The sequence below is a fragment of the Rousettus aegyptiacus genome, unplaced genomic scaffold, assembly GCF_014176215.1.
Source record: "Rousettus aegyptiacus isolate mRouAeg1 unplaced genomic scaffold, mRouAeg1.p scaffold_m13_p_5, whole genome shotgun sequence".
Classification (NCBI taxonomy): Eukaryota; Metazoa; Chordata; class Mammalia; order Chiroptera; family Pteropodidae; genus Rousettus; species Rousettus aegyptiacus.
The window spans coordinates 60,465,967-60,481,706 of record NW_023416308.1 but is presented as its reverse complement, the minus strand read 5'-3'; the positions used below and the strand labels follow the sequence as shown (position 1 = coordinate 60,481,706).

At 41.6% G+C, this 15,740-nt stretch overlaps 1 protein-coding gene across 1 annotated transcript in view; it reads left to right on the top strand.

The window, feature by feature from the left end:
* The window catches only part of ENDOD1 (endonuclease domain containing 1), a 29,729-nt gene extending 14,569 nt beyond the window's left edge, over positions 1–15,160 (top strand). The window contains exon 2 of the mRNA XM_016158717.2: positions 12,965–15,160. Within this exon, the coding sequence (XP_016014203.2) occupies positions 12,965–14,167 (1,203 nt within the window). The 3' untranslated portion in view covers positions 14,168–15,160. The remainder of the gene's footprint in view (positions 1–12,964) is intronic.
* Positions 15,161–15,740: the final 580 nt, after the last annotated feature.

Below are 15,740 nucleotides of genomic sequence, written 5' to 3'. Positions count from 1 at the left end.
CCAGCGGGTTCTCAATTTATAATCATCTGGAGAACTTTAAAAATATCCTGATTCCCAGCCGTGCCCCTGCCCCAGAGATTCTGATTTAATTGGTCTGGGGTAAGGCCTGGAGATATTTTATTTTTAAGTTTCCAGGTGATTCTGCCAGGGCAGCCAGGGCTAAGAACCTCTAATTTTGTCTAAACTCGGAAGGTGGAAAAAATTAGAAATGGAGACATCTGCACTTAACTGACTTTTCTGAGTTCTGTCCCACATAGTCAAAGGTTAAGAATAATTGCTCTGGAAAAGAAGCAGGTCCAGAGTGGAAAACAGGCTTCAGTGAGTAATGAGGAAGGAAACCAGAGAAGACCAGGGATGATGTAACCTGAGAAGGTGCTGCAGTTCTGGAAAGGTCTTAAAGGAGTCCACACACTTTCTTAGGCTCCCAGAAGGGTTCGAAACTTGGAGCTTTGTGTGAGGAGAGCAGTCCCAGGAGTCCCATGGGAGTGTGTTTGCCCTCGAGGTCACCCAGTGCCCACACCTCAGGCCTCCTTTGCCTGCATGCATTGCCAGTTGAGGGTTAGTTTAGTGCATTCTTGAAATCCACCCACCTCTTCTATTCTTATTTTTAAATTTTCAAGAAAAAGAAAAGTCTGAAATGGATGATGTTCCATCATCTAACAACTTAGGAGAAGAGAATTCCGCGGCCACTTGTCTTGGCACCTCCACAGTTCACCCAACACATGCTAAGCGCCTACAGTGAGCACACTGCTGAGCATGCCACAAGGAGATCTGGTAACGCCTACTTCTCCCGAGGGCAGGAAGGTGTATGAGTGGCATTGGGGGCCCAGAGGAAGGGTGATTCACGGGAAGGCAGAGAGGACCCGGAAGTCTGCCTGAGTGCTGAAGGGATGGTCAGGAAATGAAAGGCCCTGTGTTTCTATTTTCATAAAAGGAAAGAAAGAAGGGGGTGGTGAGTGAAGGAGGAGGGGGGGAGAGAGAGAGAGGAAGAAAAGGAGAGAGCAAAGTAAAAGGAGAGAGAAGAAATGAAAGAGAAAACGAAGAAAGAAAAAGAAAGGAAAAAATTTTTCTAATTCTCTAAAGCGATTTCTGTTCCCAAGAGAATAAAGAATATTTCGGATGCCAAGCAAGGAGGATGTTTTTTCTTAAATGGGTGGGTCAGAACTCCGTTTATTTCTTTCCTGAGAGTTGAGTATTTTTCGTGGTGAGTGGATTCTCCTAGGATTCACCCAAGGACTCAGATCTGGTTCATTCTAATGTGTGTGACTGTGCAGCGGGCCTGTTTGCACCATCCAGTCTCAGCTCTGATAAGGTTATCTGATGTTTCGATTATTGGCTACACTCACAGTTCCTTGTAAGAAAGGGCCCTCTGACCCACCTGGTGATGGGCAATGGAGTGATGGTGTCTCTGTAATGTCCCTGTGTGTGTGTGGGTTTGTATCACAGTTCAAAAATTATAAACAGGAACAAAGTTGGAACACCCACTGTTCAGCACGTCTGATTATTTAACTCTTGCTGAAAAATAAAATAAACGCCAAAGAACATAGCTTCTCTGTCCCTACAGACTTAGGAGGTCATCTCCTGATCACAGTATCTGGTTTGAATCATACCCACATATGCTTATCTAGCCTTAGCCTGCGATTCTCCAGGGGAAGGGAATACCACCCTTCCCGAATCATTGCAGTTCCATAACCATTTTGATGGTCCTTCTTGATGACCACCTTTTCCTCAGGCAGATCCTAGAGCAGATCTAGAGGACAGCTCATTCTCTCTGGAGCCTCTCTTTTCTCATTTGAAAACTGGGGGAAATCATATCTGCATCACAAGATTGTTTTGAGGCCAAATGAAATAGTTTAACAAAAACCAATCGCTTCCTGGTTGAAGGGCCATCATACTGGGTGCAGAGAGCGCAGGTAATCGGGCACTGGCCTGGACCCTTGAACTCGGTGGGACAGACATGTGGATAAACACTGTTTCTTTGCCTGGTAGACTTCTCTCCACTTTGTCTTTGGTGATCAGCCTGCCTAATATGACCATCTACTCACATCCCACCCTTAGCGCTGTCTGCATTCATGTCAGCTGCCCATCAGCAGCAGGGTCACACCTGGCCCCTCTACCTGCTAGCTGCTGACACACTGCTCCTCTCCCCAGCCTCCCCCTTCCGTATGCCCTGAGCCTGTCTTGCTCCTCATTGCACTTGTACCCACTCAGTCCTCACATTAGCAGTGCCATTAGCTGTCACCTGTATCCCTTGCCCCCTACCCTCTTGGACTCTGAGTTCAGGCACTTCAATTTCTGTCTGCAATGACAAGCCCACATACTTCATCCCACCACAGCATGTAGGCCCATTCTTTCTCTGTGCTCGTCCCTGGACTACAGGTCACCGCTGTGGGTATAATAAGTACCAAACTACAACACTACAACCCTGGCCTCAGCAGAGCTGGCCTCCCTGGAGCCTTCCTTTCATTTCAGAAGCTTTTCTTTGCCCCTGTTCTCCCTATGCTCTGGCCAACATGCCCCCACTTATGACAGAGAACCCAACTACTGCTTCCCTGAGAACCTGCAACACCAGCTCCCCATGAACCCTCTCCTTCTCTCCTGTCTTCTCAGAAGACGTTCCCGCATCTCAGGCTGACTCCTCCATGTGCTCCCAATGTCATTCCCTTTGCCACTGCTTTAGTCATAGCATAACAATCAGCAAAATGCCTACCAAGATCTCCCACAGGCAGAGTTTTCATTGTGATTTAGGCAAACAAAGGTACAAGCGATGATCCCAGTGCTCGAGGAACTTATAGTCTGTCAAAATATAACCAGATGCACAGGAGTCTATTCTCACGCACACAAATTCTCCTCTCTGATAACTCTTTCTTCTTGACTTTTAAACCCCCTGTTGGGTTTACTGTGAACTAATCTGGGCAACTATAAGTTTTTCCCCATTCCCATGTTCCCCGCCCAGTCATTCCAGACCTCTGCAATGCCTTGTTGTGCTCCTGTGGGTTCTGGGGCGTTCCGTGACCCTCTGCCTATGCTCACGGCTGCCCCTGCTCCCTTGCCCCGTGGCACAGTCCCCTGAGAAGAGGCGGAGGAGAGAAAGAGCAGGTGAGGTGAGCATGGTACTGCTGACAAATGCTGAAGCTTCATGTTTGTTTTCTGCAGATCACTGTCACTCTCAATAGCTCCCCCTCTCCTTGGTGACAGACTCTCCCATAACAAATCTGTACCAGGTGACTGGGCCCTGAGGTTTCTGGAGCTCTGCTCAGTGGTTCACTGCTCCTCTAGCCTGTGACCTTCTCATCACCCCCCCCCCCCCCGAGATGCTCCCAAGCCCTGGGATGCTTCCTTGTACAGAGACCTAAATAGCCTCACCCTCCCACTACCCCCTTTTTCTTGGGCAGCCTGTGAGGGGCTGGGAGATAATCTGTGCTTATTCCAGTAAAAAATTAACATCTATCTCTTCCTACCTGAATATGAGTACTACTCCTCAAACTCATGTCTTGCTCATCTCCTGCCTTTACCGAAAGGCTTCTGAAACAAGAGGTCATTTTCTGCAGATTCCAGTCACTTTTGCCACCCGTCTTCCTTCCTGAGCTCTCTGTGGAAATTGCCCTTTAAAGTCTAACTAAAGAGTCTATAATCAACGAAAGCCTTGGTCTCTGTCTCCATCCTTCTCTTTTTTCTCGGGGACAGGTACCACGTTGTCTACCCTCTACTAGCTGAAGCTTTCTCCTCCCTTTTGATGTAACACTAGACAATTAATTCTCCTACACCTCCGACTGTGTCTCTCTCAGCTTCTCTTCATTCTCCAGTCCTCCAGAGTGGCCGTCTGGTGGCTCTCAGAATTCCCCTCCTCATCAAGAGGTGTGGGCTGCTTCTGGCACCCGGAAAGGAGCTTTGGAGTCTGAGAAGCCAGGTGTAAATGTCGGCCCTGCCGCTTCTATATTGGATGACCTTATTCCTGTCACTTATCTGAGTTTAATTTTCCTGTGCATAACATGATAATAATGCCTACCTGGTAGAGTCAGGTGAAGAGTAAATGGGATGCAGCAGTGCTGTGTTTTCCAAGCTGTATTCATTTGCAAACCTGCTTTATAATTTTTGCCGTATCTGAGTACTACCTTTACTAATATTTACTTGAAATTGGAATTTACACTAACTCTAAATCAACTCTCTGAAAAACCAATTTAGTCTTGCCCTAAATAATAATATCCATGAAATCATGTATATGAAATGCTAGTTATAGTTTCCCAGGACACAATAAGTATAAATGTATAGCAATTAAAATAAAAACATTCACGTGTGTACTGAGTATTCTTGGTACCATAGGGTTACATGCAGTGCAGTGTGAGTCTTTTATGTAAGTCTCCTGCCTCAGTGCCTGGCCCACAGAATGTATGCAACAAATTGAGTCTTCAGTTGTTAATACTCCTCCTTGGCTGACCCCTCATCTGTAGTTTCAATTTCGCTTCTGCATTCAAGCTCCAGTTCTCTGTGTCCAGCTATAAAATATTTCTGCCTGTCAGTTTAGTCTCAGTTAAAACAGTCAGTCTGTTTACTATTCCTCCACTGCCCCTCATTTCCCAGTGACCTCTGCTTCAGCCATCGACATCATCTTTTGGTTTCCATGGACCCTCCCAGAACAGCGCCTGCATCCTGAGCTTCTTCCTTCTGCAGTTTTGCACATGTCCTTCTCTTTCCAGTCCCTCATCTGCCTTTGTGGTCCAGGCTTTCCTGCCCAGTGCCGCCAGATGTATCTCCCTGGAATGACACATCCCTAATGATGCTCCAGTCCTCAGAAACCATCAGGGAATTTCCACTCTATACATGTAAAGACCAACTGGGAAGAATAGCATTGAAAATGTCCAGGAAGCAGAATGGAGCAGTAGTGCATTATAGATACTGAAGTCAGACCACGTAGATCTGTGACCTCACCTACTGTCACTAACAGTGTGACACTGGGCTCGCTACTCAGTGTCTCTGAGCCTCGATGTTTCCTTTGGTAAAGGAAGGTAATAGGGATCCTGTCAGGATTAAAAAAGATACTTTATGGAACTTACAGTCAAGATGGCAGAGTGGAGGAAAAGCTATAATCTCAGATTCAAAAAGAAAAAAAACGATATTTTATGTAAAGCACTTACCCTGGTGCCTGGTACATGGTGCGTACTCAGTTCTAATTATTCTATGATTAGATATCTGTATATCATATCATTTATTATCTGTCCCCTGCCATTCTTTCCAATTAAACCTTTCATGTGTCCTTACTTAAAATCCTGTTTTCACAGGCTGCTTGTCTTTGCCCCTAAGCCTTTGCGTAGAAGGCTTATTAAGCCTTACTGACCTTACTGTTTATCTACATTTTTCAAAGGCTTGCACATCCTTCTAATTCCACCTCAGCTTTTGTTTTCTCTAAGAAGTAAGAAGGCTTCTTTGGCTGCACTCACCATGCCCTTCTTCCTTCTGAAATTCTTTTTCTTCATACCATTTATTTGGCACTTAATATAAACTGCATTACACTGACAGGGTTTTTTTTTTTTCTTGGTTTCCTATGTAACATCGTGTGTATCTATGTTTTCCTTGTTTTCCTAAATAGATGGTCAGTTTCTTAAGCGAAGGCCTATTTTGAGGCATATAAAGCAGTGACCAAACACCAGATATGGGGCTGGACCTCCAGAGTCCACACCCTGATGCCAGCACCCACTAACTGTGTGACCTTGAGCAACTTACTTACTCTCGATGGGCCTCAGTTTCTTCACCTGTCAAAAGGTGATAACGATAGTACCTAGTTTTCGTGAGTTTAAATGAATGAATACTTAACATACCCACTGACTGGTTTAAAACATATAAAATTCTTAGAATGGTGCCTGGCATATAGGGCTTAATAAATGTTGATTGTTGTTATTATTTTTACTAGTAGTATTATTATTACCAATCCTGATGCTTCCTCCCACAATGCTAGTCACACAAATACATGCTTAATAAACATTGTGGAATGAATGAATATTTCCCCTCCAGTATTCCTTTTCAATTTTCTATCATTTTTTTTTTTTTTTTTTTTTTTTTTTTTTTTTACGTATATAGTAGCAGGAAAATTGAAAGCCTACTTTCATTTAATCCCAAAGCAAAAAAGAAATCCCATGGGTTTAGATAGTTTTTACTATCTGGTAGAAGGAAATAGACCATCTTCTTGAGAGAAACAATTTTTTTTCTTGGTACTAAATTTGAAAAGGAATTTATTATAAGGTTATTTATGGGGCAGGATGCTGGTGGAAGGGAGAGCTCATTCTTCTAAAACCTACTTAACATGTTGTGATTAGAAAAAAGTTTCCATTAAACACAGGAACTGTTTCAAATTACCTCTGGACGCCCCGGGGACTAGATCAGCAGGGAGGAGGGTTACACACAGAGATCTTTGTACCTGCCCCTGCTTCAGAGATTCTGCCAGGGAACTACAAAGTGAAATTAGTGGTGCATATACAAGGGCGAGTGTCACCCAGAAATTGTAATCCGAAATTACCTCTTACATCATAGGTGTATTTCTGTCTTTAGGGAGGGTGTTGTCAGTAATTTACTGTAATTGCAATAAACAGATTATTAAACTATTTCTACAGGGAGCATGGAAAAATACATCTGCCCTTTATGTAACAGTGTATGTGTATTGAAGACTGTATTAGACTTTTAAAATCAAATACTTGTACTATTTCTAATACAGTTTCCCATACATGCATTGGGTATTTTAGTTACACACATTTTGACATTCCTTCAGAAAGTGAAAGCCTACCAAGACATACTCGGTTGTTTTGTAGAGTTAAATAAGTATGGTGATGGTGGGGAGCCGTTATGGTGATATTATTTAGAGTTTTCGGATGATTATTTAATAAATGATATTAAACGTTAGTCATCTGTGGGTCAGAAAGTTTTATCATAGGTTAAAAAACTGATTTTAAGACAGGAGGTAGGAATCATAATGGGCTTTTCTCTCAGTGGAGGTCGGTTAGCAGACTATTATAAGGCCCTGGGATTGAATCTGTTTTATAAATGATATGGTAAAGTGACTTCATAACGTAATATCCAATTTTTTGAATGATTCCAAGTTACAAAATACAAAATCAATGCAAATAAATTTCAGAAAGACAGAAATACCTACATAAACAGACAAAATATGTAGGTAATAGATAATGCATAGGAATTTCTAAAACAAACAAAAACAAACAGTCAAGTTGTTTGTAAGCTGGCTGATGTGATTTAGGAAAGGGCTGGGAGTCCTTATATTCTATTCTTAGAGAATTTGGCCCAGCAGTCCCCAACCTTTTTGGCACCAGGGAGGGACCAGTTCTGCTATGAGAATCTAATGCGTGATGATCTGAGATGGAGCTGAGGTGGTGATGCTAGCGCTGGGGAGCGGCTGCAAACACAGATGAAGCTTCACTTGCTGGCCTGCCGCTCACCTCTTGCTAATGGCCCGGTTCCTAACAGGACCAGTACTGGTTCAAGACCTGGGGTTAGGGACCCCTGCTTTAGCCTGTAAAGTTCTTGACACCATCAGTAAAAGTGTTGAGAAGTACTGTTCTGCTTATACCGAACATTTATTCAGGAGGTGGTGTAAACAGAAAAAAAGAAATGTAAGCAAAGTAAATGAATTTGGGGATGATAAATCTATAACGAATTATAAAAGGAAAGAGAGCATACTTTAGAAGAAACTTTTTAAACCTCAGACAGTGGGGAGAACAAAGTGCCTGGGCAGATGTGGAATTCCTCTCCTTCCACTGTAAACAAATAGAATTATTGGAGTATTGGAATGTATACATATATGTGTGTATATATATTTAAATTTGTATTTCAGCATAAAAGTTAAAGGGAAATTTTCAAGTGACAGAAGTATTTAAGAAACAGATATGCAAAGCATGTATAGAAGCCACATGGATGCTAGGGGCTAGAGCCCTAACCTGCCCTGGGGACAGGAGACAAGGTTACATACCATATTCATGACATGAAACTAGAACTAGGCTCACTGAGTATAGCTGGGAGCTGGCAAATTGCTGCAGCACAGGCGAACCAGGCAGGAAAACCACCTACAAGTTGTTATAGGAACTGGCTGTTCACACTATGTCAGAGTGGAAATAGTCACCCTCCAGAGGTAAGCCTAGAGCCATCATCTTTCCTTTGAATGAGTGTACTGCTTCCTCTCTGTGGAAACCGTGAACTGAGAAAATAACTCCGAAACTACTCCAGAATTATTGAATTCTCTAGGGCTCTGGCAGAGGCAACTGCAAAAGTAATTCTATTACATTTGTTTGTTTTCAACGAAGTATCACGGACCTCTTATGAAGACAAGATTACCAGCGAAAATTGCAAAGCACTTAATATACCCACCATCCTGAAGTCAACCAGTAGAATCAACAAAATAAACTGAAAAAAATAAAATAAAATAAAATAGAGAACTCTTAAAGGTACTTTAAAATAAGCATGTTTAAATTATTGAAAGATAAAAAAGAATTTCACAAAAGGTAAAAAAAAAAAAGAGAGAGAGAAAAAGAAAAGCACCTTAACAAACAAGTAGACTAAACATAGCTAAAGAAAGTCTAGTGAGTTGGAAGATAGATCTGAAGAGCTCACATGGAATAAAATACAGAGTTAACGAGATATAAAATACGAAAAAGATAAGGCAAAAAAGATAGAAAGAGAGGTTTGATGTATTTCTAATCAGATCCTCAAAAGAGAGAACAGAGGATTCATGGAAGGTCCTGTCATCTTATAAAACATCCTTTGATATTTTTGTCAGCGATTTAATACTGAATTAGATAAACCTTGGGAATTTTCTTTCTTTTCTATTTTGTGTTTAAATTTTGTCTGTTAGTATTCACATTCAGTTATCTACATTGGTGCATTGAACTAAGGTTCTAACTTGACAATACAACCCTAGAATGCCTGACACATGGTTCCTGATGGAGAGGAAGCCCTATGTGGTTCGCCAGGGTTCTTTCTGCAGTACTAAGCCACGACCGATTTGACAAAGGTAAGCAGTTAATTCAAGGATAGGCTTGTCTTGACATGGCCTTATATGAAAGGATATACATCAGATTCTGTCTCGAACATTTGAAAAAAGAAATTAAGTAACAGAAGAAGCCAAAATTGCAGGTTAATGATATGGTCAGTGGCTAGGGAGGCCATGATGGTCTATGTGCAAGCTCAAGTTATGATGGAACAGAGACCGTAAGTAAGTAGAAGCCATGAGGCAATGATGAGCTATACAGAAAGAAGTAGGCGAAGAAGCCAGGAGGGAGAGATTGAAATAGTCTGACAGGTCAAAAGTGACTGAATCTCATTAATGGCGAACATTAATGTCTAACTAGTTTCAACCATAGGCTTTTGCTGCCTTAATTCTCTAGGGCTGCCTGGAATCCCTTTCTGGCTCCAGCAATCCAAGCTAAACCACAGTTCCTGGATCTTTGTGGAGACCATTGGTTCTACTTTTCTATGCTGTCATTTCCTTCCATACTTACAGGAGGCAACATGAACGAGTCTTTGTTCATTGAAAATATAAAGTCTTAAGGGCCACATCCCAGATTCAGTTAAGCCATGCAATTTACCTAGGTTCCCTGGGTTGTATAGAGTCTCTTTCTTAACTATTTAACTCCGTTCTATGGAGTGGGAGCAGAGGAAGCTGTGGTGAGGACACTGATTTTTCAGTTTTTCTGAGAGGTTTTGCTGTGCTTGATGTTCTCTGCTACCCCTGCTGGTGTAGAGAAAAAAAAGCAAGTAGCCAAGTCAGGTCCTAACTGGGGACCCTGGACGAGTCAACTGACAGGTTTCTAAGGGAAGTAGCACTCTAGAAACTGCTCTGGCCAGTTGCCCACTGCCTATGCTGCCACATTTTTGGACTGTGAAGCTAGTGGCTTAGCTGCCACGTGCCCTGGGCAAAGGCAAAATGGAGATGAGAAGGTCAGCCTATCCATACGCACTTTTACATTTTACATGCTTTTATATACACTCCTTTCCATTCTCTCTTCAGTCTTGGGCTGAGATATCAGCTCTTCTCCCTGCAGCCTCAAGGAACTTGATTTATTCTGTGACACAGAAAGAAAAGGAGATTATTGATAGTGCAGTAATTTTTTTTTTCTATTCTCTGGTAAAGAAAACTGTTGTAACTATTCATTAAGATGGAGGAAAGTATGACTTAGTAGTGAAAAAACAAATGCTGTAGGAATAAAAAGACTGATCTCAATCCAGGACCTCAATCCTGTTCCTGCTAATTATTGGATCACTTTGGAAAAGTTACTGCATATTTCCGTGTCTTAGTTTCCCCATTTGTAAAATAAGGTAAAAATACCTTATGTATCATGTTATATTGAAAACAATCAATCGGTAGTTCAAACCATATTAGTCCCTGACCACCCCACCCGAGCACTATATAAGTACAACATGCAGACATGATGTCTTGATTTCAAACACTGTATCTTGTCATCAAATCATAGAGCCACATTTGAGGATGATAAAAATACGGTGACCGTGGATAGTGGGTTCTGAGAAAGCAAGGAGAAGGAGAGAGCAGATGTGCTCTTTTCTGCCTGTTTGTCCAGGGCATATAGCTTAGTTACCGTTTTTGCTTAGGTAGGCCCAGGGTACAGAAATGCACAGGGTCGATTATAGAATTAGGTCCTTGCCTTCCCAGTCACCTCGATTCTATCCTGGCCTATTTTCCTTGTGCCTGTGAAGTGTGGGCAGAAAAGGCTTTTCACCTGCACAACCATAGCAGAGATTAGGAGCCTCATGAACTCATGTGGCTTGAGAGGATGCAGAAGCGACCAACTAAGTCTTCTCTGACCTTGGCAGCTGGGAGACCATGTTCTAAAGCTGGGGAGCAAATCAACACAGTCTTGGTTTTTGCCCAAAAGCAGAATATGTGTTCCCTCTCACACACATACACACTCTCTCTGTTTCTTTCTCTCTTTCTCTCTCATTCACCTCTCTCCTACCCCACCTCATCTTTTATCCCTTCCCCTTTCTTCTTCTGCTTCTCTCTCTTTTGCTCTTTCCTCTTCCTCATCCAAAAGTCTCTCCTCTGCACATGTTCCAGGGCTGCCATCTATATGTGTAGGCACTGTTTCATCCCTGAATGGCCCTTTGGCTGAAAACACACCAGCATGCTGCCTACGCTCCATCACAGGGCTACCAATTCATAAAATAGCTCCAGACTTTCCCTAAAGGGGATCAAGAAACTATTATAGGCTAAACGCAGATGCAGTGCCCTGGTAACCATGGAGACACATGCATCTTGGAATCCCCGACCTTACACCCAAGACTCTACAATCTTGGCTCTGCCATATCTTGATCTCATATTTCAGGAATGAGGCTGATATTTCTATGGGGGTATATCTTTCAGCCATAGAAGTGCCTCATTAGAAGCTTTACAGAATGAACGAGCTGCTTATCTTGCTCCTCTGGGATCTGGTGGGAGTGGAGAACATCTAGGATCATTGCTAATTCTAAGACTGGGGGAAGAGATGGAACACCCTGGAAGGGTGAGGCTTTGGATTCCATTTGACTTCAGTAAATAGTCCTGCTTTCGCACCAATTTGCTCACCCACTGCCCTCACTCACCACCCTACACACACTTCTGTGAGCATGTCTACATTTGCCATTGCACAGTTGGTTGCCCCACTGAAAAGGGGTGCAACACAAGTCACATGGCCTTGACTTCCTTCAATTTAGTGATGGGTTTGGTGAGTAGCACCAACTCTAGGGACTCGATTATTAAGAATTTACTTATTTTAATTTGTTTATCTTTTGTTTGTTTTCTTTTGGAAGTAACACATGTTATAATTTGTGGGTTGATGTCAGAGGGAGAGGTGTAGAGAGAAAAACAAGAAAGTAGAGGAAAAAAAAATCTTTAGTATCCCCAGGAATCAAATATCCATTGCAGACATTTTCATGTGTTTCCTTCCAAAGTGTTTCTTGCCTATTTTTAGACTTTAAAAAAAATCTGTTTTCATTTAATTTTATATCCTGCTTTTCCTTTCAACATTATCACATATATTTCCCCATCATTAGAAATTACAAAATCTTAATAATTGCAAATGCTTTTTAATGGCTTTAAGACATTTCTTTGATGGCTATAACATTATTTACTTAACCTTTCCTTGCTTTTGAAAATGGGTTGATTCAACATCCTGCTATTATAAATACTGCCACGATGACCATCTCAGGGCACAGATGAACAAAAGTGCCTTGTGATTCTAGTATGCGTCAGTCTTTGGCTGGGGCCTTTGGGGAATACGCAGGGTCCCTGACAGTCTAGTTTGGGAGCTAAACACAGAGTACAGAGTTCTGGGTCAGTCCTGAGCTCAAATCTGAATTTAGCTTGGCCTGGTAAGTATCTAATAACTGACAATAAGCTATAAATTTTTCCCCATTTGATTTGAATGCTTCGATTAGAGTTATTTTTCATATATCCCAAAGTATGTAAACATTCATCAAGAATGTGTTCATTAAATTGCAGTCATCATTGGTGGCTGATTATCTGAATTGCAGTTCTGATTTTTATGGGCCTGTTGAGATCTACTCTGTCGTTTTCATTTTTACAATCAATTTGAATCTCATGGAAAAACAATATTCCAAAAAAAGAGCTATGAAATTCATAAAACTAAAGCACTTTAAATATGAATGTCACGATGGTGTATTTGTGTATGTGCATGAGTGTGAGTGTGTGATGGGGTGTTATTGCTGGGTAAGAGTGGAGGATACACAGAGAATGAAATAGGAAACAGCCTGTTTGAAAAGATGCTTTGAAACACCAAGATTGTGAGATACTAGTATGAAATGCATGTGCACCAGAGAGCCAAGCCCTTCCAGACCCAAGTGTGGAAAGTGTAAGTGTAATAGGGACTTATCTGGAGCCTCGGCAGGACAATTCAGGGGCACCCCTCTGCTGTGAGCTGGGTACAGCTAAACATTTGCTCTCTTTTTTCAGATCGACGACCCCGACAGCAAACTTGAGGAGGCGATTAATGAGGCCGACGCCATCACCTCTGTGAACAATCTAGGAAGCAGGCAAGCCTTGAATACAGATTACCTGGATTCTGATTACCAGGGAGGACAGCTGTACCCGTTCTCCCTTAGCAATGATTTCCACATGGCCACGTTCACTCTCACAAATGCAGTTCCGATGACCCCGTCCTTCCGGGAACGGTGGTACATGAATCTCAACAGCCTAATGGACCAAGCCCTGACCCCACAGTGTGGCGGTGGAGATGACCTGTATATCCTCACAGGTGCCGTGCCCTCAGACCACAATGTCAAAGACAAAGTGACCATCCCTGAGTTCGTTTGGCTGGCAGCCTGTTGTGCAGTCCCTGGAGGAGGCTGGGCCATGGGATTTGTCAAGCACACCCGGGACGGTGATGTCATAGAAGATGTGATGGTGAAAGAACTTGAAAAACTGCTTCCATTTAACCCTCAGCTGTTCCAGAACAACTGCGGTGAAAAGGAACAAGACACGGAGAAAATGAAAAAAATCCTGGAAATGGTTAACCAAGTCCAGGATGAAGAGCGAACAGTGAGATCTAAAGAGACCTCTAGTCCCCTCTCTAGCACAAGGAGCAAGAAGTCTGCTCTGCTGCCTCCAGAGGCATCTGAGGAAAGGAGCAGCTTTTTGGGAAAACTCATAGGCTTCATTGCTACCCCATTCATCAAGCTTTTCCAATTAATTTGTTACCTCATGATAGGAATCCTAAAGAACATTGTGTATTTCCTGTGGTATGTCACCAAGCAAGTGATTAATGGCATAGAAAGTTGCCTTTATCGCCTGGGTTTAGCCACCATCTCGTACTTCTTGGCCATTGGGGAAGAGCTGGCAAGCATCCCCTGGAAGGTACTCAAAGTCATAGTCAAAATCATCAGGGCCATTCTCCGGATCCTTTGTTGTCTGCTCAAGGTCCTTTGTCGCATTCTGGGCATCCCTGTCCGAGTCCTTGTGGATGTGGCCACTTTCCCTGTGTATACTATGGGTGCAGTTCCAGTTGTGTGCAAGGACATTGCAATGGGACTTGGTGGCACCATCTCTCTGCTCTTTGATACTGCTTTTGGCACCATGGGTGGCCTATTTCAGGTTATTTTTAGTGTCTGTAAGCGAATTGGCTACAGGGTTACTTTTGACAATTCTGGAGACTTATAGAACTCAAAATATTAATAGTGTCCAGTCACAGTGAATTTGATTTGATTTTTTTTTTTTAACTAGAGAAAGCTGAAATACCTTGTCTATACAATGGATTTGTGTTCATTGTCAATTATCATTATATTTTGGCCTTTGGTGGGAATCTCTGCATGTTTTTGCAAAGGAAGTAATACAGTTTTTACTTGATTTTTCTGTACTTTCTAAAGAGAAACGTTTAGAGTGGGATTATGTGTAGGTCATCTGCTGTGATATGGGCAAACTTCTAAACCATAACCTGTAGTCATTTACTTTGATGCAGATGGCCACCTGAAATACTCTGGTGTTCATTTGTGATAATTAAAAATTACAGAAGAGAGAAGAGGGCAAATTTAAACCAAAGGGTTTCTGAGAAAAGGAGAAAGGAATCTTGTTCTTCTTATTACTCTCTGAGACTTAAGGCAAACCTGATATAAATATTCTTGATCAATTTGTTATCATTTGCTTCCCTTTCTCCCCAATTCAACTAAATTTGATAAGTGCAGACATTCTTCTCCGTTGAAATACCTTTCTTAGGATATAGAATTTACTATATCTCTTAGTTTTCTATGGCTCCCAAGAACCTGTCAGATTGTTTTCTTTTTCTCCAAAGTTGAACTTTGCTTCATTTTTTTTTTTTTAGTATAATGATAAGAGTTTTATGCCAAATGTGGCATAACAAATTTTGAATGTAAGGGGAAAATTGTTTGCCCTTTGAACAGTGTAGTACAGTCCTCTCAAGTATAAAGAAGAAGGCACAAGGGTTAGAGCCCTGCTCTGAGTAGGTGCTATTGGTCGGAGGGCATCCCTAACCAAGCTTGGATCGACATATATTAAATCTCTAGCTGGCAAGATTAAGTTTAAAGACCTACATGTAAATCTAACATGAAAAGTCATATTCTGCAACATACTAGACCAGTCTTTCATATACATCAAACAAGTACCTGATACAGTAAAACACTGACTTATGTTCTTAAATGATTGGTTGTCTTTGGTATAAATGTATAGACAAGAACCACAAAATAAGAAATATTCTAGTCATCTTGAAAAAAATATGTCCATATACATATATAATCAAGTTTATATATATATATATAAACTTATATATATAAGTTTATATATATATATAAACTTATATATATAAGTTTATATATATATATATAAACTTGATATATATATAAACCTGATGTATATACATATATATGTGTATATATATAAACTTGATTAAGAATTGTCTCTTAGGCAATTATATTTATAGTGCATTTGAGGCTAGAAAACAACTCTCCCATTAATGCAACTTTGGTTTGAGAGCTAATCCCCAATGTTTTGATCAAGTACTTGTCATTTTAAATCTTGCACTGAAAATTATAAGAGGAGGACGCAGAATCCCCCACACCTGAATCTGCCTTCCACACCTAAGAATGAATCATCTGAGCGTTCTAAAGAGTTGCTGTGAGGTGAAAAATGGCTGAGTGTAAAATACTGATGATGTTGGGGGTGCAGCTCACCTACTGAAAGTCAGCTGCAAAAACTTGAGATCCAGAAAGGCAACGAGGAG